The sequence below is a fragment of the Suncus etruscus genome, chromosome 1 (genome assembly GCF_024139225.1).
Source record: "Suncus etruscus isolate mSunEtr1 chromosome 1, mSunEtr1.pri.cur, whole genome shotgun sequence".
Taxonomy (NCBI): Eukaryota; Metazoa; Chordata; class Mammalia; order Eulipotyphla; family Soricidae; genus Suncus; species Suncus etruscus.
The window spans coordinates 158,584,031-158,611,397 of NC_064848.1; the positions used below are offsets into that span (position 1 = coordinate 158,584,031).

The 27,367-nt window shown below is 42.6% G+C and overlaps 1 protein-coding gene across 1 annotated transcript in view; it reads left to right on the plus strand.

Annotated features, from left to right (window-relative positions):
• Positions 1–27,367, plus strand: part of SMG6 (SMG6 nonsense mediated mRNA decay factor) — a 303,380-nt gene that overhangs the window by 84,471 nt on the left and 191,542 nt on the right. Inside the window, exon 10 of the mRNA XM_049782046.1 lies at positions 15,140–15,285. Coding sequence (XP_049638003.1) covers positions 15,140–15,285 — 146 coding nt within the window. The remainder of the gene's footprint in view (positions 1–15,139; positions 15,286–27,367) is intronic.

Genomic DNA, 27,367 nt, shown 5'->3' on the forward strand with positions numbered 1-27,367 from the left:
GAGAATTGACCATCATATTTATTCTGGAAAACAGAAAAAGCAAGATTTTTTTTTCTACTGGAAAAAAGTATAAAAATCTTTAAGACTAGAAAAGCAATGATTTCAATTTCCACACATAACATCATGGACAGTTGCCTAATTACTAAGAAGATGTGAATTGTGGGAGGCGTGGAAAATGAATTAGGAGTGAGGAGATTGTAATGGGGAGCAGCTGAAGATACATCACAATTTTTTTTTTGTTGTTGTTCGTCTGGTTTTTGTCTTCTATATTTAGTGTTCCAAGTTATAATATTGCTATGGAGCCTACTATGTGTAAGTTGAGGCTTCTTTCATTATCTCATTATTCAGTGAAAAAGAAAAAAGGGTTGGGATTGGAGTCATAGTACAATGGTAGGGTATTTGCCTAGCATGCGGCCAACCCAGGTTCAATTCCTGGAATCTCATATATTCCCTCAAGACCAGCAAGAGAAATTCCTGTGTACAGACCCAGGAAGAACCCCAGAGGAACTGCTGAACCAAAAATCAAACAAAACTAAAACAGCAAAAGTACTTGGGAGTGTGAAAAAAAATTTACTTTTACCATTACCTAGATTCAGGAAGGACTTTGTATGAAGTCAAAACCTCACTGGGCTTCAATTTCTTTATCAGTCGTTTAAATGAATGATGTCTGGGGATGGAGAGATAGTATAGTGGGCAGGGCACTTACACTGGTTCTCTTTATCCTCTTCACTCCTAACCCTTTCATTTCTATCAGTTACATGGCTTTGTTTTTGTTACTGTGTTACTTTCTGTCTTGTTCAATTTTTAATATGAAGAAGTTAAGGGGGCCCAGACAGATAGCATGGAGGTAGGGCATTTGCCTTGCATGCAGAAGGACGGTGGTTCAAATCCCGGTATCCAATATGGTCCCCCGAGCCTACCAGGAGTGATTTCTGAGTGTAGAGCCAGGAGTAACCCCTGAGCACTGCCGGGTGTGACCCAAAAACCAAAAAGAAGAAGAAGAAGAAGCAGCTAAGGAGATCTGATTCTTTCTTTTGTGGAACATTTTTCTTTTTTTGGATTTTGGATTTTGGTGGCACTCAGGTTGCTCCTGACTCTGTGTTCAGAAATCGCTCCTTGGCAGGCTTGCGGGACCATATGGGATGCTGGGATTCGATCCACTGCCCTTCTTTGCATGCAGGGCAAATACCCTACCACTGTACTATCTCTCCGGTCCTATGTGGAACATTTTTATATGCTTTTTGGCCACCTGTATTTCTTCTTTGAGGAAGTTTTCATTTATCTCTTATCACTTTTTTGATGTGGTTAGATGTGGTTTTTTTCCCTAAAGCTCTACCAGCTCCTTATGTATGTTAGATGATAATGTCTTATTAGATAGATATTGGGTGAATAATTTTTCCCATTCTATGTGCAACCTATGTCATCATTTTCTTTGAGGTGCAGAAGCTTCTTAATTTAATGTAGTCCTATTTGTTTTTTGCTCTCACTTGCTTGGTTAGTGGTATTTCATCCTTAAAGATTCCTTCAACTTCAGTGTCATGGAAGTTCTTCCTCTATACAACCTTACAGTTTCAGGTCTGATATCAAGATCTTAAATTAAATTGTTTTGTTTTGGGTTTTTTTTGGGGTTTTTTTGGGCCACGCTTTGTGATGCTCAGGGCTTACTCCTGGCTATGTGCTCAGAAATCGCTCCTGGTTTGGGAGACCATATGGGATGCCAGGGATCTAACGGAGGTCTGTCCTGGGTTAGCTTCATGCAAGGCAAAAATTAATGTTGATTTGATTTGTGCATGGTGTTAGAGGTCTGAATTTTTTATTATTATTATTATTATTATTTTTGTTTGTTTGTTTGTTTGTTTTTGGGTCACACTTGGCAGCGCTCAGGGATTACTCCTGACTCTGTGTTCAGAAATCGCTCCTGGCAGGCTCAGGGAAGCCGAGATCCGAACCACCGTCCTTCTGCATGTAAGGCAAACGTCCTACCTTCATGCTATCTCTTCGGCCCCTTATTATTTTGCATAGTTATTTTTTTCCCAGTACCACTTGTTGAAGAGACTCTCCTTACTTACTTTCCTCTTTTATTGAATATTTGTAAATTGATCATATACTGAAGTGTTTGTCTCAGGATCTTCATGTCTATTCCATTGATTGGAAAGATAGAAGGAAAGGAGAGATAGAGGGAAAGAGGAAGGGGGGGGAGGGAGGAAGGAAGGAATTTATTCCAATACCATGCTGTTTTAATCTCTACCGAATTGTAGTATAGTTTGAAATTGGGAAAAATGATGCCTCCCATCTTCCTTCCTTCCTTCCTTCCTTCCTTCCTTCCTTCCTTCCTTCCTTCCTTCCTTCCTTCCTTCCTTCCTTCCTTCCTTCCTTCCTTCCTTCCTTCCTTCCTCCCTCCCTCCCTCCCTCCCTCCCTCCCTCCCTCCCTCCCTTCCTCCCTCCCTCCCTCCCTCCCTCCCTCCCTCCCTCCCTCCCTCCCTCCCTCCCCACCTCCCTCCCTCCCTCCCCCCTCCCCTCCCCTCCCCCTCCACCTCCCTCCCTCCCTCCCCCCCTCCCCCTCCCCCCCTCCCCCTCTCGGTTTTTTTCTTTTTTTTGAAAAACATTTTGAGTATCTTTATAGGGACTTCTTTGAATCTGTACAATGTTTTGGGGAACATCACATTTTTCTCCTCCTTTGTTTTTTGGCTCACACCCAGCCCTCTAGGCTCTGCACTCAGGAATTCTGCCTGACAGTGCTTAGGGTTTCTGGGGGTTGAACCCAATTTGGCCATGTGCAAGACAAGTATTTAACATGTTGGACTATCTCTAACCCTGAGTAATTAAAAAAAGAAAAGCCTTTCTTTTGTTTCATTATTTGTGTATAGAAAAGCCATGGACTTTTTAATTATTTTTTAGCTTGCCTCTTTACTATAAAAAAAAAAAACTTATTTCTAGAAGCTTTTTAGTAGTGTTTAGGATTTTTAAAATACAATGTCATGTCATTTGCAAACAATGAGAGCTTGACTTCTTTCTTTTCTATGTGGATGTCCTTGATACCTTTGCCTTGTCATAAGTACTTCCAGTACTATATTGAATAGAAATGAGTGTGGGAAACCTTGTCTTGTGCTAGGTCTTGGAAAGCTTTTAATATTTTTCCTACTGAGTATAATATTTGCTATGGGCTTGTGATAAATGGCTTTGACTATATTGAGGAAAGTTCTTTCAATTCCCATCTTGTTGTGAGTTTTTTTAAAATCATGAATGATTTTGGGTCTTGTTAAATGCTTTCTCTGAATCTACTGATATGATCATATGATTTTTCTTGTATTAATATGCTGTATTATGTTGACTTGCCTTTTTTTTTTTTTTTTTTGGTTTTTGGGTCACAATCAACAGCACTCAGGGGTTCCACCTGGCTCTATGCTCAGAAATTGCTCCTGGCAGGCTCGGGGGAACATATGGGATACTGTCTTTCTGCATGCAAGGCAAAGGCCCTACCTTCGTGCTATCTCTCTGGTCCCTGACTTGCATATTTTAACCATCCTTGCATGACCAGGATGAATCCTAGTTAGTCTTGGTGTGTGTTCTTTTGATGACTTGTCATATTTTATTTTATAATACTTTGTTGAGGGTTTTTGTCTTTATGTTTATCAAGAATATTGACTTGTAATTCTCCTTTTTTGTGGTGTATTTGCTTGATTTTGGTGTTAGAGTGATGTTAGTTTCATAGGAACTGTTCAGGATATTTTTGTTTCTTCAAATTCCTGGAACAGCATGAAAAAGATTGGCAGTAGGTTCTCTTTAAATGTTTGAGAGAATTCATTAGTGAATCCTCTGGACCTGGATTTTTTTTTTTGGGGGGGGGGGGTCATACCCAGCAGCGCTCAGGGGTTATTCCTGGCTCTATTGCGCCTGGCAGACTCAGGGGACCATATGGGATGCTGGGATTCGAACCACCGACCTTCTAAATGCAAGGCAAATGCTATTTCTCTGGCCCCAAGGACCTGGATTTTTATTTTGGGCAAGACTTTTGATTTTCAGTTTAATTTTAATTTTCTCGATAGTGATTGGTCTGTTCAGATATTCCAGATCACCTTGGGAGGTTATAGGAGTCCAAGAATTTATACATTTTTTTATTCATTTTTTTTCTTGGTTATTGACTCATGGCATAAAGATTCTCAATAATCTCTGATTATCCTTTGAATTTCTGTGGTAATCTGTTGTAACATTTCCTCCTTTTATTTCTGATTTGCTTTAGTAGGCTTTTTATCTCTTTCTTTGTGAATCTTGCTAAGGTTTATTGATCTTGTTTATTTTTTCAAGGAGCCCACTCTTGTTATTAATCTTTTGGATTGGATTTTGGGTTTTCAATTCATTAATTTTTGTTCTAAGTTTTATTATTTCCTTCCTCCTGCCTACTTTAAGTTCATTTTGTTGGTCATTTTCAATTTCTTAAGCTTTTCGGTCAAGTTATTTATGTGGTTCCTTTTTTCCTTCCTGATGATTTCTTGCAAAACTACAAACTTTCCTCTTAACACTGCTTTTGCTGTGTTCCACAAATTCTGATAGTTCATGTCCTCATTCCCTCATTCTGTTTTGATTCCAGGAATCTCTAATCTCTTCATTTCCTTTCTTAATTTCCAGGTGTTAGAGTTATTTCTCCTTTTTTTTTTTTTTTTTGGTCACACCGGCGCTGCTCAGGGGTTACTCCTGGCTCTGTACTCAAAAAATTCTCCTGGCAGGGTCAGGGGAACCATATGGAATGCTGGGAATTGAACCACCATCTGTCCTGGGTCTGCCACTACTAACGCAAACGCCTTACTACTGTGCTATCTCTGCAGCCCCTATTTCTCTATTCTATTTCTGTTTGTAAAATTTTTTTGTTTTTGTTTTTGGCCCACACCCGGCAGCACTCAGGGATTACTCCTAGCTCTGCACTCAGAAATCACTCCTGGCAGGGTCAGGAGACCAAATGGAATGCCAGGAATTGAACCCAGCTCTATCCTGAGTCAGCCGCAGGCAAGCAGATGCCCTACCATTGTGCTATCTCTCTGGCCTCATGGATTTATTTGTTTGTTTGTTTGTTTTGTTTTGTTTTTGGGTCACACCTGCCAATACTCAGGGTTTACTCCTGACTCAAAGCTCAGAAATCACTCCTGGCAGGCTTGGGGGACCAAATGGGATGCCGGGATTCAAACCACCGTCCTTCAGCATGTAAGGCAAATGCCCTGTCTCCATGCTATCTCTCTGGCCCCCATGGATTTATTTTTAAAATCCATTTTGTCACTCTGTGCATTTAGTCCCTTGACATTGAGAGGTTATTGTCGTGGAATTTTATGCCATCTTTTTGTCGAAGTGTGATGTGCTTGTGGAATTTGTTTTGTCTTAAAGTACCCACTTCGTTCTTCTTTTAAAGTTAGTTTTGATTCTGTGAATTTCCCTAGTTATTATTTATCCATGAAGCTGTGCATCATTTCTTCAGATCTGAAGAAGAGTTTGGCTGGGTAAAGTGTTTTATGATGAGGCATTAATTTTATTGTTTTTCACTATATCCCACCACTGCCTTATGTTTATTTGTTTGTTTGTTTGGGGGGGGCACACCTGATGGTGCTTAGGATTTATTTTTGGCTCTGTGTTCAGAAATTATACTCGGGGGCCGGAGAGACAGTATGGAGGTAAGGCATTTACTCTCTCATGCAAAAGGATGGTGGTTCGAATCCTGGCATCCCATATAATCCCCTGTGCCTGCCAGGAGCGATTTCTGAGCATAGAGCCAGGAGTAACCCCTGATCACAGCCGGTTGTGACCCCAAAAACAAAAACGAAACAAAACAGAAAATAAAAAGACTTTCTTAAAAAAAAAGAAAAAGAAAAAGAAATTACACCTGGCAGACTTGGGGGACTATATGGGGTGCCGGGGATTAAACCCTGGTCAGCCGAGAGTAAAGCAAACACCCAACTATCACTGCCTTTGGACCTGCAGGGGCTGCTTTGGTAAATCTGCTGTAAAACTTAAGGGTGATTCTTTGTATGTGATTTTCTTCTTTGATCTTTCTGCTTTCAGCATTCTGTATCTATGGTTTTTATATTCTGATTAGAATGTGCCTTGGAGAATTTTGTTTTATTTGGTCTCTTAGTTGGTACCCTCTGAGCATCCAGAATGTGGGCATATGCACTCTCCAGTTCTGGCCACTGGATGTCCTTGACCGTTGCTTCTTCAAAGGGGTTGTCTTCCTGCCCTCTGTAACACTAATGATCCTTTTTTTTTTTTTTGGGTCACACCCGGCGGTGCTCAGGGGTTACTCCTGGCTGTCTGCTCAGAAATAGCTCCTGGCAGGCACGGGGGACCATATGGGACACCGGGATTCGAACCAACCACCTTTGGTCCTGGATCTCCTGGATCGGCTGCTTGCAAGGCAAACGCTGCTGTGCTATCTCTCCGGGCCCACACTATTGATTCTTACATCGTTCCTCTTAAATTCACCGCAAAGTTCTCCTGTCAGCTCTTTATTTAAGATTCTTTTTCACCTTATGGGGTTGTCTGAAGGTGTTATGCCGCTCGTCTTCAAGCTAATTGATTGTATCCTCAGCAACTGTTATTCTGTTGGTGAGGCTTTCCAGTGAGTTTTTAATTTCGCCTACAAAGGTTTTCAGTTCTGTCATTTCTATTTGAAGGTTTTGTTTTTGTTTTTGTGCCACACCCAGTGATGCTTAGGGGTTACTCCTGGCTTTGCGCTCAGAAGTTGCTCCTGGCTTGGGGGACCGTATGGGACACCAGGGATCGAACCCAGGTCTGTCCTGAGTTGGCAGCCTGCAAGACAAATGCCCTATGGCTGCACTATTGTTCTGGCCCCTTTATTTGAAGTTGTTTTTATTTCTGCTGTCATATTCTCTTGAGTCTTATTGGCTGTCTATTGCATGGTTTCTTTGAATTCCTTGAACATCCTCAATATTTCCTCTCTAAAGATCTTATCAGGTAGATTATATAGCTGGCTGGGTCTTCAGAACTACCATTTTCGCTCACTAACCATGTGGGCTTCTGTGTTTTCCCATTGTTACCTTTGTAGTCTGGAGTTGTGTGTTGTGTGGTTGAGTGATTGGGAGAAATGCATAGCTATGGAATGAAGCTAGAGTGAATGGAAGACCTCTCTTCTTTTCCTGAACTTCTCTTTCTCTTGGGGGCACTGACTTGAGTGTGAAAATGGTGATTCTGCAACCCAAAAAGGACCTTGTTGCCTTACTTCCTTGTGACTGTTGGATTTAAAAAAAAAGGTTTTTTTTGGGGGGGGTGGGTCACATCCATTGGTTCTCAGGACTTCTGGTTCGCACTTGGGTCATTTCTGGCATGTTTAGGGGACCATATGGGATGCTGAGGATTGAACCTCAGCATTGATGATTGAGGATTGGTTGCCTGCATGTAAGACATATACCCTACCCACTATGCTATCTCTCCGGCTCCTCAATATATATATATACATATATATATATATTTTTTTTTTTGAGCATCACCCCGTTGATGCTCAGGGGTTACTCCTGACTATGCGCTTAGAAATTGCCCCTGGCTTGGTGGACCATATGGGACACGGGGGGATCGAACTTCAGTTCATCCTAGGCTAGTGCATGCAAGGCAGACGCCCTTATGGCTTGCGCCACTGCTCTGACCCCATTTATATTTTGTTTTGTTTTGTTTTGTTTTGGGGGCCACACACAATGATGCTCAGGGGTTGCTTCTGGTTATGAACTCAGAAATTGCTCCTGGGTTGGAGGACCATATGGGATGCCAGGGGATCAAACCAAGCTCCGTCCTTGGTTAGTGCATGCACCACAAATGCCCTACCGCTTGTGCCACCTCTCTTCAATATCTTTTAATTAGAAAATTTTATCTTGAATTTCATTATTTTCTGTTTTTGTGTGTGTGTATAGGGAGATGGGGGGATGCCCTGGTAGTGTTGGGGACCTCCAAGTCATAGTCAATGATGGTCTAGAGGCCATGTAGTGCCAGTAATTGAACCCAGAACCCTCTACATACTATGCTGCAGACCTTTGAGTCATCTCCATAGCTCTTGGCTTTTTTTTTTTTTTTTTGGGTGGGGTACACGTAATGGTACTCAGGGCTGATTCCTGGCTCTGTGTTCAGGATTGCTCCAGGGACCATGTGTGATGCAGGGAATTGAATCCAGATTGGCAACATACAAGGCAAGTGCCTTTCCTACTGTATTCTCTCTGAACAACCCACTTGGTCAATTTTTTATCTTCACTTGGTTAATTTTTTTTTTCTTTTTGACTTGGTTAATTTTTAAAAACAAAAATTTTGACTTTTACCCAGAAGTGCTTAGAGGAGCTTGTCGGCTTGGGTGATCAAACCAGAGCTGTACTTACACTTAGCCCAAGGAGCTCTCACTCCAGACCATGAAAATTGAAATATTTTAAAAATACAAAAGTCATATATCGGGGACCAGAGAGATAGCATGGAGGTAGTGCGTTTGCCTTGCATGCAGGACGGTGGTTCGAATCCCGGCATTCCATAAGGTCCCCTGTGCCTGCCGGGAGTGATTGCTGAGTGATTGCTGAGTGTAGAGCTCAGTAACCCCTGAGCGCTGCCGGGTTTGACCCCCCCCTCAAAAAAAGAGTCAGATACCAATTGTGGGGAGAGTTTTTACAATACGTAGCACTCTTTGTAAAGTATTGACAAACTCAGTTACGTGAAGAAATAAAATATTACTCGTATTCTTACTATTTAGAGAAAGTTATCCACTATTAGTACATGGTAATATATATCTGTCTTTTTCTGTACATCATACAAATTTATTTGTTTGTTTTGGGGCCATACCAGTGATGCTCAGGGGTTACTCCTGGCTTGGGGGACCATATGGGACGCTGGGGGATCGAACTGTGGTCCATCCTAGGTTCATGTGCAAAGCAAATACCTTAACACTTGTGCCACCAACACTCTGGCCCCAACACATTTATTTATTTATTTATTTATTTATTTATTTATTTATTTATTTATTTTTGGGTTTTGGGCCACACCCCGCGGTGCTCAGGGGTTACTCCTGGCTGTCTTCTCAGAAATAGCTCCTGGCAGGCACGGGGGACCATATGGGACACCGGGATTCGAACTAACCACCTTTGGTCCTGGATCGGCTGCTTGCAAGGCAAACACCGCTGTGCTATCTCTCCGGGCCCAACAAATTTATTTTTATAAATATATGTAAAAAGGGTCACATTAAGCTGTTTTAATACATGTTGAACTTCCCAAACTTAGATTAAAAATAAAATTCAGAGGCCAGAGAGATCGCACAACAGTAGGCTGTTTGCCTTGCACGCAGCAGATCCAGGACAGATGGTGGGTCGATCCCAGGATCCCATATGGTCCCCTAAGCCTGCTAGGAGCAATTTCTGAGCACTTTCTGAACCAGGAGTAACCCTGAGCGCTGCCAGGTGTGAACCAAAAACCAAAAACCAAAAAAAAAAAAAAAAAATTTAGGGACTAGATAGGTAGTACAGTGAGTAGGGTACTTGCCTTATACAGAGTCTGACCTTATTTTGATTCTCAGCACTTCATATGGTATCTTGATCACTGCTGAGTGTGGACCCAAAACCCAAAATAAAAAAGAAAATTTAGTTGTATGGATATATGTTATTGTCAGGTATTTTAAGTTGTTTCTGATATTTTTGCTGTTAGAGATTATTCTCTCCCCTCTTCTCTCCCTCCACTCCTCCCTCTCTTGTTCCCTCCTTTCTCTTCTTTCCTTTCCTCTTCTTTCTCCCCTCCTTTCCTTCTCTTTCCCACCTCTCCCCTTGCCTCTCTTCCCTTCCTTTCTCTCCTTAATCCTAAACACCTTCCCCCTAATCTCACTCCCCCTGTTCCTTCTTCTACCCTCCTTTTTCTTCTTCTTCTTCCTCTTTCCTCCTCTTCCCTTCTCTTGTTTCCCTTCCTCTCCTCTTTTAAGCAATGGAATCCATAATATGACAAATGCTGTACTGCTGAGCTGCATTTCTAACCTTAAGATAACCATATTTTTGGGCCCGGAGAGATAGGACAGTGGTGTTTGCCTTACAAGCAGCTGGTCCAGGACCTAAGGTGGTTGGGTCGAATCCTGGTGTCCCATATGGTCCCCCGTGCCTGCCAGGGGCTATTTCTGAGCAGACAGCCAGGAGTAACCCCTGAGCACTGCCGGGTGTGGCCCAAAAGCCGAAAGAAAAAAAAAAAGATAACCATATTTTTATGCTTTCTCTGTTTTCCCTACTTTTTTCCTTATCTGCTAATGTGCTACTGCTTTTTGACTAATTTTTACAAGTATTACATAAATATATATAGCTTTCCTTTTAAAAATAATGTTACAGGACTGGATAATTAGCAGGTAGGGTACTTGCCTTGGGCATAGTTGACCAAGGTTAGATCTGAAGCACCACATATGGTCTGTGGGCCCCAGTAGGACTTACCTGTTAGCTCAAAGACAGGAGTAAGCTTTATGCATTGCTTGGGTGTGGTCCAGAATTAAAAAAAAAAAAAAATCCTCATAGAGGCTAAGGCTCTTACCTTGCCTGAGGCTATATAGTCCTCCAAGAACCACAAATACCACATAAAGCACAAATACCAAATAAACAAAAAAGAAATCCCCAAATATTAAGTAATTCTAAATACTCCCCTTTCCTTCTCCCTCCCTATCTTGGCAATCTCCTGGCTCTATACTCAGGGATTATTCCTGAGCTCAGAGGATCAAACCAACCAAGGTCACCCATGTACAAGACAAGTGACTTAATCAGTGTACACTCTTTCTGGCCCTTACCATTTTTTCTTTTTAACAACAACAACAACAACAACAACAACAACAACAACAACAACAAACCCACCCTTTTCTTTGTTGCTGCTATTGTGATGAAGGAGGTTTGCTCTTGTGTGATCCTCACACACCTGGCCAAAATTTTTTTTTGTTTTTGTTTTTGGGTCACACCCGGCAACGCTCAGGGGTTATTCCTGGCTTTACGCTCAGAAATCACCCCTGGCAGGCTCAGGAGACCATGTGGGATGCCGGGATTTGAACCACCGTCCTTTTGTATGCAAGGCAAATGCCTTACCTCCATGCTATCTCTCCAGCCCACCTGGCCAACATTTTTGCCAGACATTATACTCATTTAGTTGTGATGGCACATACACTTGGCTATGTATGGCTGGCGGCATGTTGCCACACTGAAGGTCTTTTGGCAAAGTTGCTGGAATCAAACTTGGTACTTAATGGAGGCACTGGGAATTGAGCCCATGGCTTTAGGCTTATAATAAGGTAAGTACTTTTAGTGCTGAATTATCCCTCAGCTAAAGCTAAAGAATCTTTCAGCTCTCTCCTCTTTGTTTCCCAAAGAGGCAACACAAAGTATCAGGATATATGGGCCAGGGATTTGACCAGTGGTAGAACACTCACTTTTCATGGGTGAGTCTCAGTTTTTTTTTTTTTTTTTTGGTTTTTGGGCCACACCCGGTAACGCTCAGGGGTTACTCCTGGCTATGCGCTCAGAAGTCGCTCCTGGCTTGGGGGACCATATGGGATGCCGGGGGATCGAACCGCGGTCCGTCTCCTAGGCTAGCGCAGGTAAGGCAGGCACCTTACCTCGAGCGCCACCGCCCGGCCCCGAGTCTCAGTTTTGATCCACAACACTGCCGGGTCACTTAGACACCCTGGGAGTGAGTGGTTCCTTAACCTTGCTGATGTCCTCCCCTCCTCTTTTTATTTTTTTACTGCATTTACATACTTAAATGTAAACATAAAAACATAGTTGTTTTTCTCTGAATATAAATTTGAGATAACAAATCTGTCATTATCTCAAATGGGGAGGTGTTGTGCCACACACCCTGTGATGCTTAGAGCTAGTTGGCAGTGCTCAGGGGACCCTATGGAATAGCAGAGATTGAAACTTGGTCAGCTGTTTGCAAGGCAAGTGCCTTACCCGCTGTACTATCTTTCCTTCACTCTCTCAAAAAAATTTTTTTTAAACTTTATTGATTGATTGGTTTCTGGGCCACACCCAGTGAAGCTCAGGGGTCCTCCTGGCTCTGCACTCAGAAATCGCCCCTGGCAGGCCGGGGGACCCTTTGGAATGCCAGGAATCAAACCAGGTCCCTCCAGGTTGGCCACATGCAAGGCAAATGCCCTACCGCTGTGCTATCTCTCTGTCCCCCTCTCAAAATTATTTTGATGTTCATTCTGTAATATGGAGTGGAGCAAAGATTTTTCTCAAAGAGAAATATAAAAGCTACATGGGCCCTGAGAAGTAGCACAGCGGTGTTTGCCTTGCAAGCAGCCGATCCAGAACCTAAGGTGGTTGGCTCGAATCCCGGTGTCCCATATGGTTCCCCGTACCTGCCAGGAGCTATTTCTGAGCAGACAGCCAGGAGTAACCCCTGAGCACTGCCGGATGTGACCCAAAAACCAAAAACCAAAAAAAAAAAAAGCTACACATAATGTTTAGGGGAGAGGATTCACTGTCATTATTCAAGGGTTATTCCTGGCTTTGTACTCAGGCATCATTTCTGGTGGGTCTCAGGAGATCATATGTGGTGCTGGAGATTGAACCCATGTTGGCTTTGTGCAAGACGAGCACCTTTCCTGTAGCTAAATGTATTTTGAGGCTAGAATTAGATTAGGTTTCGTTATAAAATTGTCAACCAGAAACCTTGTTATTGAGCTCTGAGGAAGAGTTTTTATTTGTGTCACATTTCTATTGTTATCTCAGTTGGGTAGTTTCAACTTCTCTCGTATCTCAAAATTCAAATTTCTCTAACAAATTAATGAGCATTTGATTTTTTCCCCTCATTTTAATCACATTGGACTAGTTGAAAGATGAAGGGAATTTTTTTTCTTACAACTTTAAAAAAAAGTGGATGTTTGGACTTGTGTTCATTTGAGACCTCAGTCTGATCTAGGACATATTAATGGATCCGTTTCAGTTCCCATCCCCAGGAAGAGGCTTCCTCAGACACAGCCTCGAAGTAAGACTGTCCCACGTGACAGTCTGTCATGTTGTTCTGTGCTGGCTCTCTGCTGCCTTTCAACACGGAGACACATGTCTCTGAAACTTGCCCAGCGTGGCTGCTTTTCAAGCAAAGTGAACTCTGCTATTCTCGTAATGAGAAGTGCTAGCCCCCCTCCTCACCTCCAACCAGAAAGAGTGCTGCACAGTGTCAGGATTTAAAATGAAACCTTTGTTATAGTCCTTGGGGGAAAATGGATTCAATCCAGCCTTAAGACATATCACTCTCTGCCATTCCAAATCTGCGAAGAGTTTAAAGATTCTGAAGCTTTTGGGGGTGTGGGGAGCGGGTTGGAAGGTTTGTTGTTTCATATTTATTGTAAGGCTGGGAGAGTTACATGTAGTAGAACTCTGGGGGGAGGGGTGGGCAGGAGGAAATGCATGACATGTTTTGTGCCAGTGAAAATGAAGACAGCTAGCAGAGAAGGGAACGGGAATATAAACTGTAACTGACCCATATTGTGGTGTGACTTCTGGGTACCAGAAGGTCAATAATAGGAGTTGCCATCTAAGAGTAAGGAATGCAGATCACTAAGATGTCACAAAACTGTAATTTTCTTTTTCTTGTTCTCGTTCGTCTCTTCCTCCTCTTCCCTCCTTCCTCTTCCCCTTCCCCTTCTTCCTCCCTTCTTCTCCCTTCTCCCCCCTTCTCTCTTCTCCCTTCCATATTTTTTATTTAGGGAGGGTACTATTTAGTAGGGGAAAGAGCCAATGTTTGGGTGTAACTGGAAGTACCTTGCTCTAGGACTTGAAACTGTTTTGTATCTTCGGAACTGTTCTCTTTTCTGTGGCTTTCCAGAAGCTATTTATTAATTCAGTCTAAAGCTGTACCTCACTCCACATCTCAGTTTATTTGTTGCAGGGTGTGGGTTGGTTTGAAGATGGATAAAAGATACTTTGCGGACCATGAGTTGTTTAGCATGGCCACAAGGCACATGTGCCTGGTTTTTCTCTCTTGCACCAAGTTCAAGTTTGCTTTTTGTTTCTGAGGATTTCAGCTGTGGTTTGTTCTTGTTGCCAAAGAAACTGCAGGCCATGCACTGCTGTTTGGGATCTAGTGGCCACAATTGGCAAGCACTGGTTTGAATGACCTCTCTTTAGGAGTCCTAGGTCACTTGCTAGATTTCTACCTCCCTACTTTACAGGCTCTTCCTGTATTGGGAGTGGCAGTTGGCCAGGGCATTATATTTCCACTGGCCTGAAAATACACAGGCTCTGATGAGTAGAGTCCTGTGAGAGGGAGGAGAAGAATAGCAAAGAAAAGATTGAAGAAGCAGATAATGAGCCCTAGGTTTAGGGAATCTTCAAGGGGAAATTTGCGATTCCTTGGTGGATCAATTAGGATAATAGTGCCTAACAAGATAGCCCCCCAAAAGTTTGGTAAATCTTTAAGAATCCTTATATTCTAAAAAGTTTTTTTCTTAACTGAGGTAACATGGTTTACAATAGTTTTTGTTTTGTTTTGTTTTATTATTTTTTTTTTTTTTGGGTCACACCCGGCAGCGTTCAGGAGTTACTCCTGCCTCTATTCAGGAATCGCTCCTGGCAGGCACGGGGGACCATATGGGATGCTGGATTCAAACCCCTGACCTTCTGTAGGCAAGGCCTACTTCCATGCTATCTCTCCGGCCCTGGTTTACAATAGTTTTAATGCTTATGTTTATGATATACAAAGTTGCTGCACCATCATCTTTAGAATATTTAGATTCCTGAGTCTTATTTTATATTATGCAGTTTTTATATCAGAGAATTTAGGGATATGTATCATAGATCTTTAAGGAAACTTTGTTTGTTCTTTAGAAAAACTAATTGTTTCAGAGAGAAACTGCTTTCAGCTTGAATCCAGTTATTGCCAAGGGTTAGGAAATAGCATACCAAAGCATAATAACTCATAGTAATTTATCAAAATATTGAGTTGTTTCCATCTCTGACCTTGAACACTTTTTTCTCTTAAATTTGTTCACAATCTTAAATTTGATCCCAGAAAGTTCTGTGAAAATAGTAAAGGAATAGCCTAGGTGCTAATTTTCTGCTTTCCAAGAGAAAAGATGTGGAGATTGAGAGTGAGTGGATGTGTATGCCAAATACTCTTGAAAATATGCCTCACTGATGGGGTGCTATGCTTATAGGATGGAGACATTCCCTGCAGTCGCTGAGAAGGTTCTCAAGGAGTTCCAGGTATTGCTGCAACATAGTCCCTCTCCTATTGGAAGTACTCGCATGCTGCAGCTTATGACTATCAACATGTTTGCTGTACATAACTCCCAGCTGAAAGGTAAGGAATGACGAGTTCTTTTTTTTAATCTAGACCTGGGGTCTCAAACTCGCGGCCTGTTTGTGGCCCTCTGTACAACATTTTGTGGCCCTGCCCTAGAGGAATCTTTTTTTGTTTTGTTTTGTTTTAGTTGTTTGGGTCATACCCCCCAATGTTCAAGGCTTACTACTGACTTTGCACTCAAGGACTTTGCCTTGACTTTGCCTCCTGTGACCCCCAGGTAAATTGAGTTTGAGACCCCTGATCTAGACAGTTAAAAGATTGATCTAGATTCTTTGCTCCCATATCATTACACACACAGCCTTTCCAATTATTTTCTCCTTGATCTTTAATGTATTGTCTGAAATCTGTATGACTCTCTAGTGCTTGGGTGGGATGAAAAGAGAATCATGGGTATTGAGCCTAATTTGCGAATTCAGAGATGCTGTTGCACATCTGTCCATGCTAAAGGCAGCAGCAAGGCCTCTTGGAGGCTGCAAACCTAGAGCCTCTCCCTGGGGAGAGGCATTGCTGAAATGTTTCATTGCAGAGACCATATGCTTGGCAGGGATTGGGAATAGCTGTTTCTGGACTCATGTACCCTGTTTGTTCAATATGGAAAAGTCTAGTTCCCTATGGGATATCCCTTGTGGGAGTCTGCCAGGGACTAAAAAACAGAGAATTGATGAGCGTTGGTGACTCAAATCTGGAAGCACAAAGAAAAAAAAATCACCAGGCCCAGAATTTGGCTAATAGACTGATGTGTATTCTGAAATGTTTTTATGAACACTCAGGATTTTTCTTTATAATTTTACAATGTGGGGCTGTTGGGAGCTTGGAGAGATGAATTAATTGGTACGATTTTTTTTAAGTTTATGGGTCACACTCAGCAATACTCCTGGCACTGAGCTTGTTAGTTACTCCTGGTGAGACATGGGGGACTATATGGGATACTATATATTTGCTGCATGTAAGGCAAGTGCTCTACCTGCTGCACTACCTCTCCAGCCACTGATTGGTAGGATTTTTAAGTGTTTAAATAACCGGAACATAGTCAAAATATGTTACTAGGGTCCTTTTCTTTACCTCTACCCAAGCTAGGTTAAGGATGGTGTGATTTGACTTTATAGAAATATATATATAAATATATATAAATATGTAGCATAGGGGGAACATTATTTTGTGTGTGTTTGCACATGTACTCTGTTCCTGTGAGCCATCTCCCCAACACCCTGTACCTTTTCTTTTCTTTTCTTTTCTTTTTTTTTTTTGTGGTTTTTGGGTCACACCCGGCAGTGCTCAGGGCTTTTTCCTGGCTCCGTGCTCAGAAATTGCTCCTGGCAGGCACGGGGGACCATATGGGACGCCGGGATTCAAACCAGTGACCTGCATGAAAGGTAAATGCCTTACCTCCATGCTATCTTTCCGGCTCCTCTGTACCTTTTCTTAAAGTACTCTTTTACTTTGATTTGTTTTACTTTCCTTCCCAATTATGTTTAGAAGTTATGTGTTAGCTGGTAGTGGGAGAATTTCTCCCCCGATAAGTGGGTTTGCTACATTTTTCCTTGGGATCTGACTTTTCTTGGACCACTGCAAGGTGTTCTGCTTGTCTATCCAGGTTTTTAGTCACCTTGGAATTTTAGAGGTCTTTCCCAACCTATATCCATTACAGCATTTAGATGAGATGCACAGACTTAGGTACAGTTTTGAAGTTAGCTTATTGTTTTTGAGACTTAAACAGCTTTGAGGAAGACTGGAGTTCTGATGAGTGGTGGTGGTTTCCAGAAAAGAGGAAATAAAGTTTGTAAAGTGCTATCATGCGAGGCTGTGAAATCCAAAGTGAGGGAGATGGAGTTCTTCAGCATTAACTTTGCTTGTTCTGCTACCACAAAGATACCACTGGATACGAGAAATGGGGTTTCTGAAGGTATCTTCTTGTTCATTTTCTTACCTCCCCTAACAACAATTCACGATGTTTTTAGTGTATTCTATCACAGAGCCATCACTTTTGCTTAGGTATTGTTCTAGCATCTAGTGACCTATGTGAATGAAGATGTGATTATGAAGGACCTGCAGCTCTTCCCTGGAAAGCATTTGTGTCAACAACTTTTTCTCCATAATTGGACTTTTCATAAAGCTTCAGTGAGTTCTTTTTTGGGTAGACCTCATTAAGTCAAGGCTAACAAAATACAGGTAAAAGGAAGGGTGAGATAGTGAGAACAGAGAAAAAGGAAAATAGTTGGTTCTCTTGAGAATAAGGTACGTTTTCTAGGAGATTGGTCTTTTTGTTGCTGTTATTTTGTTTGTTTTTGGGCCACTTCTGGCATCACTCAGGGATTACTCCTGGCTCTCTGCTCAGAAATTGCTCCTGGCAGGCTCGGGAGACCATACGGGATGCCGGGATTCGAACCACCATCCTTCTGCATGCAAGGCAAACACCCTTCCTCCATGCTATCTCTCCAGCCCCCAGGAGGAGATTGGTCTTAATGAGGAAGTCAGGAAGAACCTTTGAGAGTCTGTTCTGAGACCCTAATGACCTGGCCCTGTCCTGACTCTCACCTCCAAAAGCAACTGGGGTTGAAAGCAGTAGAAGCTGAGGTGGTCAGGAGCTCCAAGGGTGTATCGGGAAAACAGCCTGGGCTACAGGATATAACACTCAACTAGGACAGAGAGCTCTGTGGATGTGCTGCCAAGTACCCGGTGTGCAGCTGAGGCAGCCTTCCAGACCCCACTGTGTGGGCTGCCATTGGGAGAGGGGTAAGCAGAGCACTCAGCAGGGCTGGTTGGTGGGAAGATGCACTTTTCCATTTCCCAGCAGATGACTCATCTTCTCTGGGCCCCTGTGCCGTGCTTGCACGGACAGTGGCAAGAAGGGGGTGTTGTGGCTGAGCAGCAGCATCTGTGCCGGGGGTGGAGAGGGAAGAGGGTTGGGGAGAGGGTAAAGATTTAAATCCTTCACTAATCAGCAGCAGTTTGAATCACATTTTTATGAGTAAGGAAGTGATAAATCAGCTCTGAGTGTTCAGCCCCCCATTCCTGTCAGCTCATGCCCTTCTAAAGACTTCTCTCTAGGCCAATCTGTATACTGTCAGAGTTGCCACTCAGCCACATGGGTCCCTGGCTGTCTGAAACTAAGAAGCCAAGGCTTGATATTTCCTGGCCCTCCCAGGTGCTTGGGGTCTGTATTGATTTGGCAGTACTGCAAATTATAGAACATCTGGTCCATCATTTTTCATTCCATTATGTCCTTCTGGGTGGGTGTTTGCGTATGTCATATTTTGAACTCTGTAGAGAACGAGCATTCCACCTTGAAACAGAGGTGATCTGTGGTCCCCAAAGCACACTTGGGATCCTCTCAATCTATGCCTTGCCTTCCATATATAAGTGAAGAAGGAAACACAGCAGAACACCTGGTATTTAAATATAGTTATATATGATTAATATAAAGTGAAGGAGTTCTGTTTGGAGATAACAGGGAAATCCTTATTAAAAAAGTGTGTTCTTGGGCCTGGAGAGATAGCACAACGGCGTTTGCCTTGCAAGCAGCCGATCCAGGACCAAAGGTGGTTGGTTCGAATCCCGGTGTCCCATATGGTCCCCCGTGCCTGCCAGGAGCTATTTCTGAGCACACAGCCAGGAGTAACCCCTGAGCACCGCCAGGTGTGGCCCAAAAACCAAAAAAAAAAAAAGTGTGTTCTTTCCTCTAATTCACTTTTTGATGTTCAGAGCTGTGCATATATACTCTTTTCAGAATATCAGAAGTCTAGGGATGAAATGATAGTAACAATATGATTGATTGATATAAATCAATTTGTTTTTCAATATAAATATTTTTCAAATGTTTTTTCTTTGTAGTCTAGAGAGAGATAAAACTCTTTAAATTTAAATTTTTTTGACACCTCATAGGTGAAAAAAGAAGGGGAAAAACTTAGATACTGACAAAAGGCATATTTCTTTTCCTAGGTTACAGTTTTCCTTGGAGTTTATGGAGGCTGAGGTTGTGAGGAAGACTTGTACTATTTTCCCCTTTTGCTTCCAATGGGAGAAAATTTAGCCAAATATACTTTCAAGTATTGGCAGAGATCTTAAAATTCAGAGCTCTGTGATGTTGGTGGGAGACCTATATCTCCACTCATGTATACTCATGTGCAGAAACCCTATTTCTTTGGAACTATAGTGTCTAGAATTCTAATACTTTACACCAAGGTGATTGGGGACAGATAAATTTGAAGAATGTTTAGTCCTTAGAATAATGCCTGTTATTTATTAAGCACTCAGTATTTTATTCAATGCATGGATGAAGAAGGCCATAGTTCTGGGCAGCATTCACTGAACATTATGTTCCTTAATGGCCAGTGTCCAAAATTGTCCTTTGGCAAAGGATGGGTGGTGATGAGATAGGTGGTTCCCAGAGTGATGTCACAATTGGTAATCTCTCTGTGGCATTCTTGAGCCTGAAGGGAGAAATGGGGCCTTCTCCTGTGTCTCAGCATTTAACACTTCAGTAGCCATCTGATTGGCTGCCATGTTGCTGGAGGGTGAACTGCTGATCTAAAACCACAAGTACTTCAAGAATTTAAATTTTTTTTTAATTCTGTAATTTAAGGAAACAAAACTTTAGTTTCTTGAAGACGAATAATTGAAGCAACATTGTGGTAGGGCATCACTGAAACTCCAATGCATCCTTCATCTGTGCCCAATTTACTCCAATCTGGCCTTTCCCCCCTCATCTTTTCCCCCCGCCATTCTCCCTCTTTAAAAAAAAAGTTTTATAATTCCTGGAATCAAAACCATCTCAGGCACACACTGTTTTATTTTACAGTATTATTGGATTATACTTCCTATAAATCATTGGATGTTATTCATTGGCCACCACTGCAATAACTTCCCTTTTTTTGCTCTAACCCCCTCTTTTTCCTCTTTTCCCCTTCTTTTCCTCTTTTACCAATTCATTGTCACAGTAGTATTTCAGCCTTGCAGAAAATCCCTGGTTTCAGCAAGAGGGCACCCAAGAGACACTTCTTGTGTCTGCTTTTGGTGCTTCCTGCTTACTGGGATTTAGAGGGGCTGAGAATGGGACAGAATTGGACTGGCATTCCTTTCATTTTCTTTTGTGCTTGCTCATATTTAGATATTAATCTTAAATTCAGAAGGTAGAGAGTGCTATATTTGCACCTCTTGAGAGGTAGAGAACCACAACTGTGTACATGGGACAGATAGAGCTTAATTCACATGTGTGGGATGCTTGAGGTGGGAATCTCAATTTGATGTCATCATTATTGTGTATGGAAGTTAACTTCAGTTAAGAACTTTGATTTACAACCAATCTCAGAGACCTTTAATAAAAGAGTTTGCTCTACTCTAGTAATTCAAGCATCTTAACCAAACAAGGTATCAAGTGCCTAACTCTACTTGTCAGAATATTACATAGAGTAATTACATAAGAGTATTACTTTGAGTCTGGCTATATAAACTGTCCCTTTCATTGTTCCTATTTCTTTGGTAGCAGAAGCATTTGATTTTTTTTTTCCCCCATAAGGATCCAGGAGATTTCTTTATCTTTTTCTGGGGGAGTGTGTGGGGTTTCACTTGGCAGTGCACAGGGTTTACTCCTAGCTTTGTGCTCAAGGATCATTCCTGGTAGGGCGAGGGAGACCATATAGGTGCCAGGAATTGAACCCAGATAGGCCATCTGCAAGGCAAACATCTTATCCACTATACTATTACTTTGGCCCTAGATCTAGTAGATTTCTGTAGCAATCTATACTACTTAACTTTTTATTTTGTTTTGTTTTGTTTTGTTTTGGCCACACACAATCAGTGACACTCAGGGGTTACTTCTGTAGCAATCTATACTACTTAACTTTTTATTTTGTTTTGTTTTGTTTTGTTTTGGCCACACACAATCAGTGACACTCAGGGGTTACTCCTGGCTATGTGCTCAGAAATCCCTCCTGGCTTGGGGGACCATATGGGACTCTGGGGGATCGAACCATTGTCCGTCCTATATCAGACTCATGCAAGGCAAAGGCCTTACCGCTGCACCATCATTCCAGCCCCATACTATTTGTTTGTTTGTTTGGTTGGTTGGTTTTTAGGTCACACATTTCTGGCTCTATGCTCAGATATGGCTCCTGGCAGGCTCGGAGGACATTATGGGATGCCAGGATTCGAACCACCATCCTTCTGCATGCAAGGCAAATGCCTTAACCTCCATGCTATCTCTCTGGCCCCTGCCCCCATACTATTTAACTTTTAATTTTAGGATTGTTTGGTTTAGATGAAAATAACAAAGAAAGGGTCATGTAGGCCAACAAATTCTGTGAGAAATAGACATAAGGATCAGAATAGGCTAGATTTTAGAAGGTACACTAAAGGAGTAAAATTTTTCTCAACTAAAAATAATTTATTTTGGGCCCGGAGAGATAGCACAGCAGCGTTTGCCTTGCAAGTAGCCGATCCAGGACCAAAGGTGGTCGGTTCGAATCCAGGTGTCCCATATGGTCCCCCGTGCCTGACAGGAGCTATTTCTGAGTAGACAGCCAGGAGTAACCCCTGAGCAACGCCGAGTGTGGCCCAAAAAAGTTTTTTTCTTTTTCTTCAATTATATCCTTTATTTCTCTGAGGGACATACAGCTATCAACAGACTATATGGGCACAGTCTTTTCCCTTCAGAAATCTCTAAAAGAGAAAAAATGTGAGTATGGCAAAGGACCATCTATCTTTATGACTGAATTTTTTTTTTTTTTTTTTTTTGGTTTTTGGGCCACACCGGGCGGTACTCCTGGCTGTCTGCTCAGAAATAGCTCCTGGCAGGCACGGGGGACCATATGGGACACCGGGATTTGAACCAACCACCTTAGGTCCTGGATTGGCTGCTTGCAAGGCAAACACCGCTGTGCTATCTCTCCGGGCCCTATGACTGAATTATTAGAGTCCTTTTTGTTTTCAAAGTCCACTAGAGAAGCAGTTGTGAAAAACTAAAGAAATGAGATATCCAATTATTTTCTGAATAACTGAATGAATTTACTAATATTTTATTATAAATTTAGGTCTCTTACATCTGTTAAAGAAATTGTTTTTGCTCTGAGGTGAATGGTGGCTCAGCATATCATACTGCTGCCTAATAGTTAATGCAGGCTCGATCCATCTTTGTTGCCTTTTTGTAACTTCTTGTATTATTTATTGGTTGGTTAGTGGTTAGTGCCAAGGATCCAACCCAGGACCTCATTTATGTAAAGCATGCATTCTACCACTAAACTATATGTTTGCTTTTATAACTTCTCAAATATTTTTCTTTTTTCTTTTGAGACAGTATTAGAATTAACATCGGCAGCAGTATTCTTTTAAAATACTTTTTAAATTACTTTTTAGGGCCAGAGAGATAGCACAGCTGTAGGGTGTTTGCCTTGTACACAGTTGACCCAGGATGGTCCTGGATTTGATTCCCAACATCCCATATTGTCCCCTGAGCTTGCCAGGAGCGATTTTTTTTTTTTTTTTGTTCATACCCGGCAGCACCCAGGGATTACTCCTGGCTCTATTCTCAGAAATCGCTCCTGGCAGGCTTGGGGAACCATATGGAATGCCGGGATTCAAACCACCGACCTTCTGCATGCAAGGCACGCGTCTTACCTCCATGCTATCTCTCCAGTCCCGCCAGGAGCAATTTCTGAGAGCAGAGCCAGGAGTAATCCCTGAGCACTGCCAGATGTGGGTCCCTCCCCCCCAAATTACTTTTTATTTTTATTTATTTATTTTGGTTTTTGGGTCACAATCAGTGGTGCACAGGACAGAAGTTTTATTCCTGGTGAAACTCGGGGACCATATGGGATGCCAGAGATCACACCATGGCCAGTATATGCAAGTCACCTATGTAGATGAGTGCCCTACCTGTAGTATCATTTGGGCCCCACCAGCAACAGTATTCTTCTTTTTGTTTTGTTTTTGGATCACACCCGGCAGTGCTCAGGGGTTACTCCTAGCTCTATGCTCAGAAATCTCTCCTGGCAGGCTTGGGGGACCATATAGGATGCCAGGATTTGAACCACCATCCTTCTGCATGAAAGGCAAATGCCCTACCTCTAGTCTATGCTATCTCTCTGGCCCCAGCAACAGTATTCTTTTTTGGTTTTTGGTTTTTGGACCACACCTGGAAGCACTCAGGAGTTACTCATGGCTCTATGCTCAGGAATCGCTCCTGGCAGGCTTGGGGGACTATATGGGATGCCGGGATTCGAACCTCCGACCTTCTGCAGGCAAGGCAAAATGCCTTACCTCCATGCTATCTCTCTGGCCTCAGCAACAGTATTCTTTTTTTTTTGTTTGTTTGTTTTTGGGCCACACCCGGCGGTGCTCAGGGGTTACTCCTGGCTATCTGCTCAGAAATAGCTCCTGGTAGGCACGGGGGACCATATGGGACACCGGGATTTGATCCAACTACCTTTGGTCCTGGATCGGCTGCTTGCAAGGCAAACGCCGCTGTGCTATCTCTTGGGGCCCAGCAACAGTATTCTTAAGATTCCTTTTACTACCCCCTCCTCTCTTTAAGCTTCTCTTCTTCCCTTCTTCCTCCATTTATCCATCCAACAATTTTTTTGTTTTGTTTTGTTTTTTTGGGTCACACCTGGCAGAGCTCAGGGGTTACTCTTGGCTCTATGCTCAGAAATCACTCCTGGCAGGCTCAGGGGACCATATGGGACTCCGGAATTCGAACCACCAACCTTCTGCAGGCAAGGCAAATGCCTTACCTCCATGCTATCTCTCTGGCCCCAGCAACAGTATTCTTTTTTTTTTTTTTTTTTTTTTTTGATTTTCGGGCCACACCATTTGATGTTCAGGGGTTACTCCTGGCTAAGTGTTCAGAAATTGCCCCTGGCTTGGGGGGACCATATGGGACGCCCGGGGATCCAACCGTGGTCCTTCCTTGGCTAGCGCTTGCAAGGCAGACACCTTACCTCTAGCGCCACCTCACCGGCCCCAGCAACAGTATTCTTTTTTTTTTTTTGGTTTTTGGGTCACACCCGGCTGTGCTCAGGAGTTACTCCTGGCTGTCTGCTCAGAAATAGCTCCTGGCAGGCACGGGGGACCATATGGGACACCGGGATTCGAACCAACCACCTTTGGTCCTGGATGGGCTGCTTGCAAGGCAAACGCCGCTGTGCTATCTCTCCGGGCCCCAGCAACAGTATTCTTAAGATTCCTTTTACTACCCCCTCCTCCTACCTCTCTTTAAGCTTCTCTTCTTCCCTTCTTTTTCTATTCATCCCATCCAACAGTTTTTTTGCTTGGTGTTTGGTGCTTCACTGGTAGTGCTCAGAGACAATATCCACATATGTTGGGAATTAAATATGGCCTCCTGATAACTAAGCTTGTGCTGTGGCTTGCTGGTTTATATTTCTGGCTCTCTTTAAGCTTATCTTGAAGAATAAGATTTTTTTTTTTTTTGGTTTTTGGGTCACACCCGGCGGTGCTCAGGGGTTACTCCTGGCTGTGTGCTCAGAAATAGCTCCTGGCAGGCACGGGGGACCATATGGGACACCGGGATTCGAACCAACCACCTTTGGTCCTGGATCTCCTGGATCGGCTGCTTGCAAGGCAAACGCTGCTGTGCTATCTCTCCGGGCCCAAGAATAAGATTCTTTTTTGTTGCTGTTGTTGTTTTTTGTTATTTTGGGTCACCCCCGGCAGCGTTCAGGGGTTACTCCTGGCTCCATGCTCAGAAATCGCCCCTGGCAGGCACAGAGGACCATATGGGATGCCAGGATTCTAACCAAGGTCCTTCTGCATGAAAGGCAAACCTCCATGCTATCTCTCTGGCCCTGAAGAATAAGATTCTAATGTACCTTATTTTGCCTGAGTAGACTCAGACTTCAGACTAAATATCTACTATTAAATATGCAGAGAAAGTGGGTATGTTACTGAGGTATGCAATGGAATAGTAAATTGTACATTGGACCCCTAAGAAGTAACTGTTGGTCGGAAAATTGTAGATTACAGAGGTAGTGGCCAACAAGAATCACAGAATAATAATAAAATAACGTGATAGTTTTATAGTTGCTGCATATGTGTTCTCATTTGCTATCTCCTATCTTCTGAGACAGATGGGACAGATACTTCATGTCCTATTTTATAGATGATAAATCTATCAGAAAAGTCAAAATTATTTATTTGGGGGGCCCATCTTGATGATGCCCACGGGGTTATTCTTAGTTTGCTCAGCAATTACTTATGTTGGTGCTTGGGAGACCTTATGGGATGTCTTGGATCAGCCACGTGCAAGACAAGGACCCTTTCTTGTACCCTCTCTTATACCTTTATTGTACTCTCATTGTACCCTTTCTTGTCTGAAAGGTTAAGTTTTGTTTGTTTGTTTTTGGTTTTTTTTTTGGGCCATACCTGGTGATGCTCAGGGGTTACTCCTGGCTATTCACTCAGAAATCGCTCCTGGAGGGAGCTGGAGGAATAGCATGGAGGTAGGGCGTTTGCTTTGCATGCAGAAGGACAGTGGTTTGAATCCCAGCATTCCATATGGTCCCCCGAGCCTGCCAGGAGTGATTTTTGTGTGTAGAGCCAGGAGTAACCTCTGAGCGCTGCTGGGTGTGACCCAAAAACCCAACCCCAACCCCCCAAAGAAAAAGAAATCGCTCCTGGCTTGGAGGACAAAATAGGACGCCGGAGATAGAACCGAGGTCTATCTTGGATCAGCCATGTGCAAGGCAAACGCCTTACTGCTGTGCTATCACTTCGGCCCCCGAAATGTTAAGATTTTTAAGCAAGGCTGCACAGCTAGTAAACTACACACTGGTCTCAGATGGCCAGTAATAATAATTCATTGTGGATGCTTTTTAATCTTTGGTAGGAATGAGGGTACTGAAAGAGGGCTTGGGAGAGAGTGATATTCAGGGATATTTGTGGCTCTGTGCTTGAGGAATCAGTCTGGTGCTGAATGAAGGGTGCTGAAGGGTGGCAGGGATTGAACCTGGGCATATACACAGTTCTTTTCAATTAACTCTCTGGCCTTTAGGGTTTTTTTTTTTGTTTTGTTTTGTTTTGTTTTTTGTGGTGATTGAATTGTATAAGCACTGTCTTGCAGTGGTTACATTTTTAGCTGTGCTCTCAGGGGTTGCAAATTTGTGGGTTTGCACAGATATGACTGCAGTCGCCAGAGACTTAGCACTTAGTTGTGGCACTCATGATTATTAACACATCACTATCACTGGGCCACACTGGGCATGTAGGACCAAGGGAATGAACTTTCAGTCTCATTTCTATAAGACAGGCACTCTATCATTGAACCATCTCTGCCATCCCCTTTATTGTTAACTCTTGGATATTTTTACAGTGTTACTTATCTTTGTTGTTGTGAAGTCTAGGGGGTCACACACTTGGTTGCAGTGCTCTCATTCTTGGTTGTGTATCCCAATCCAAGGATCACATAGTTGTGCTTTTGAGAATCATATTGGCAGTGGTGCCAGGATCAAACTCAGCCCCATACTTGCAAGGCAAATATTTTACTACTGAACCATATCCTTGGACCCTTATGTTTTTATGTTTTAATGATTCATCTGGACTTGGATCTTTTGTTTACTTGAGGGGGTGGGGGTTGGGTAGCACACCAGTGGTGCTCAGTGGGGCTCAGGGGACCATAGGTGATGCAGTGCATTGAATCTGAGTCTGGTACATACAAGGCAAGCATCCCATTCTCTATACTATCTCTTCTGCCCCAGGGGATTTGTTTTTAATTTACTAAGTCATCAATGAGTTTAAAAATATTTTTTTTCTTTTTTCTTTCTCTTTTTTTTTTTCTTAGAGTTTAAAAATCTTGTAAGATTAAAAAACAACAACAACTTTGCTTTAGCATGATTTGTGTGCTAGAGCCCCCGGTTCAATCCTGACACCACAGAGTCTCCTCAGCACTACTGAGAACAAACACACAGTATGTTTGTGTGTTAGCACAGTGAAATGTGGCCCACAAAGAAAGGAAAACAAAATAAAACTTTCCCCAGTATAGTTATTTGATTGGGATAGTGAGTTTAGTTAATAGAGGAAGTGCTGTCATTTTTTTTCTCTTTATCCTCTTTACTTCTGCTTATTTTAAAAA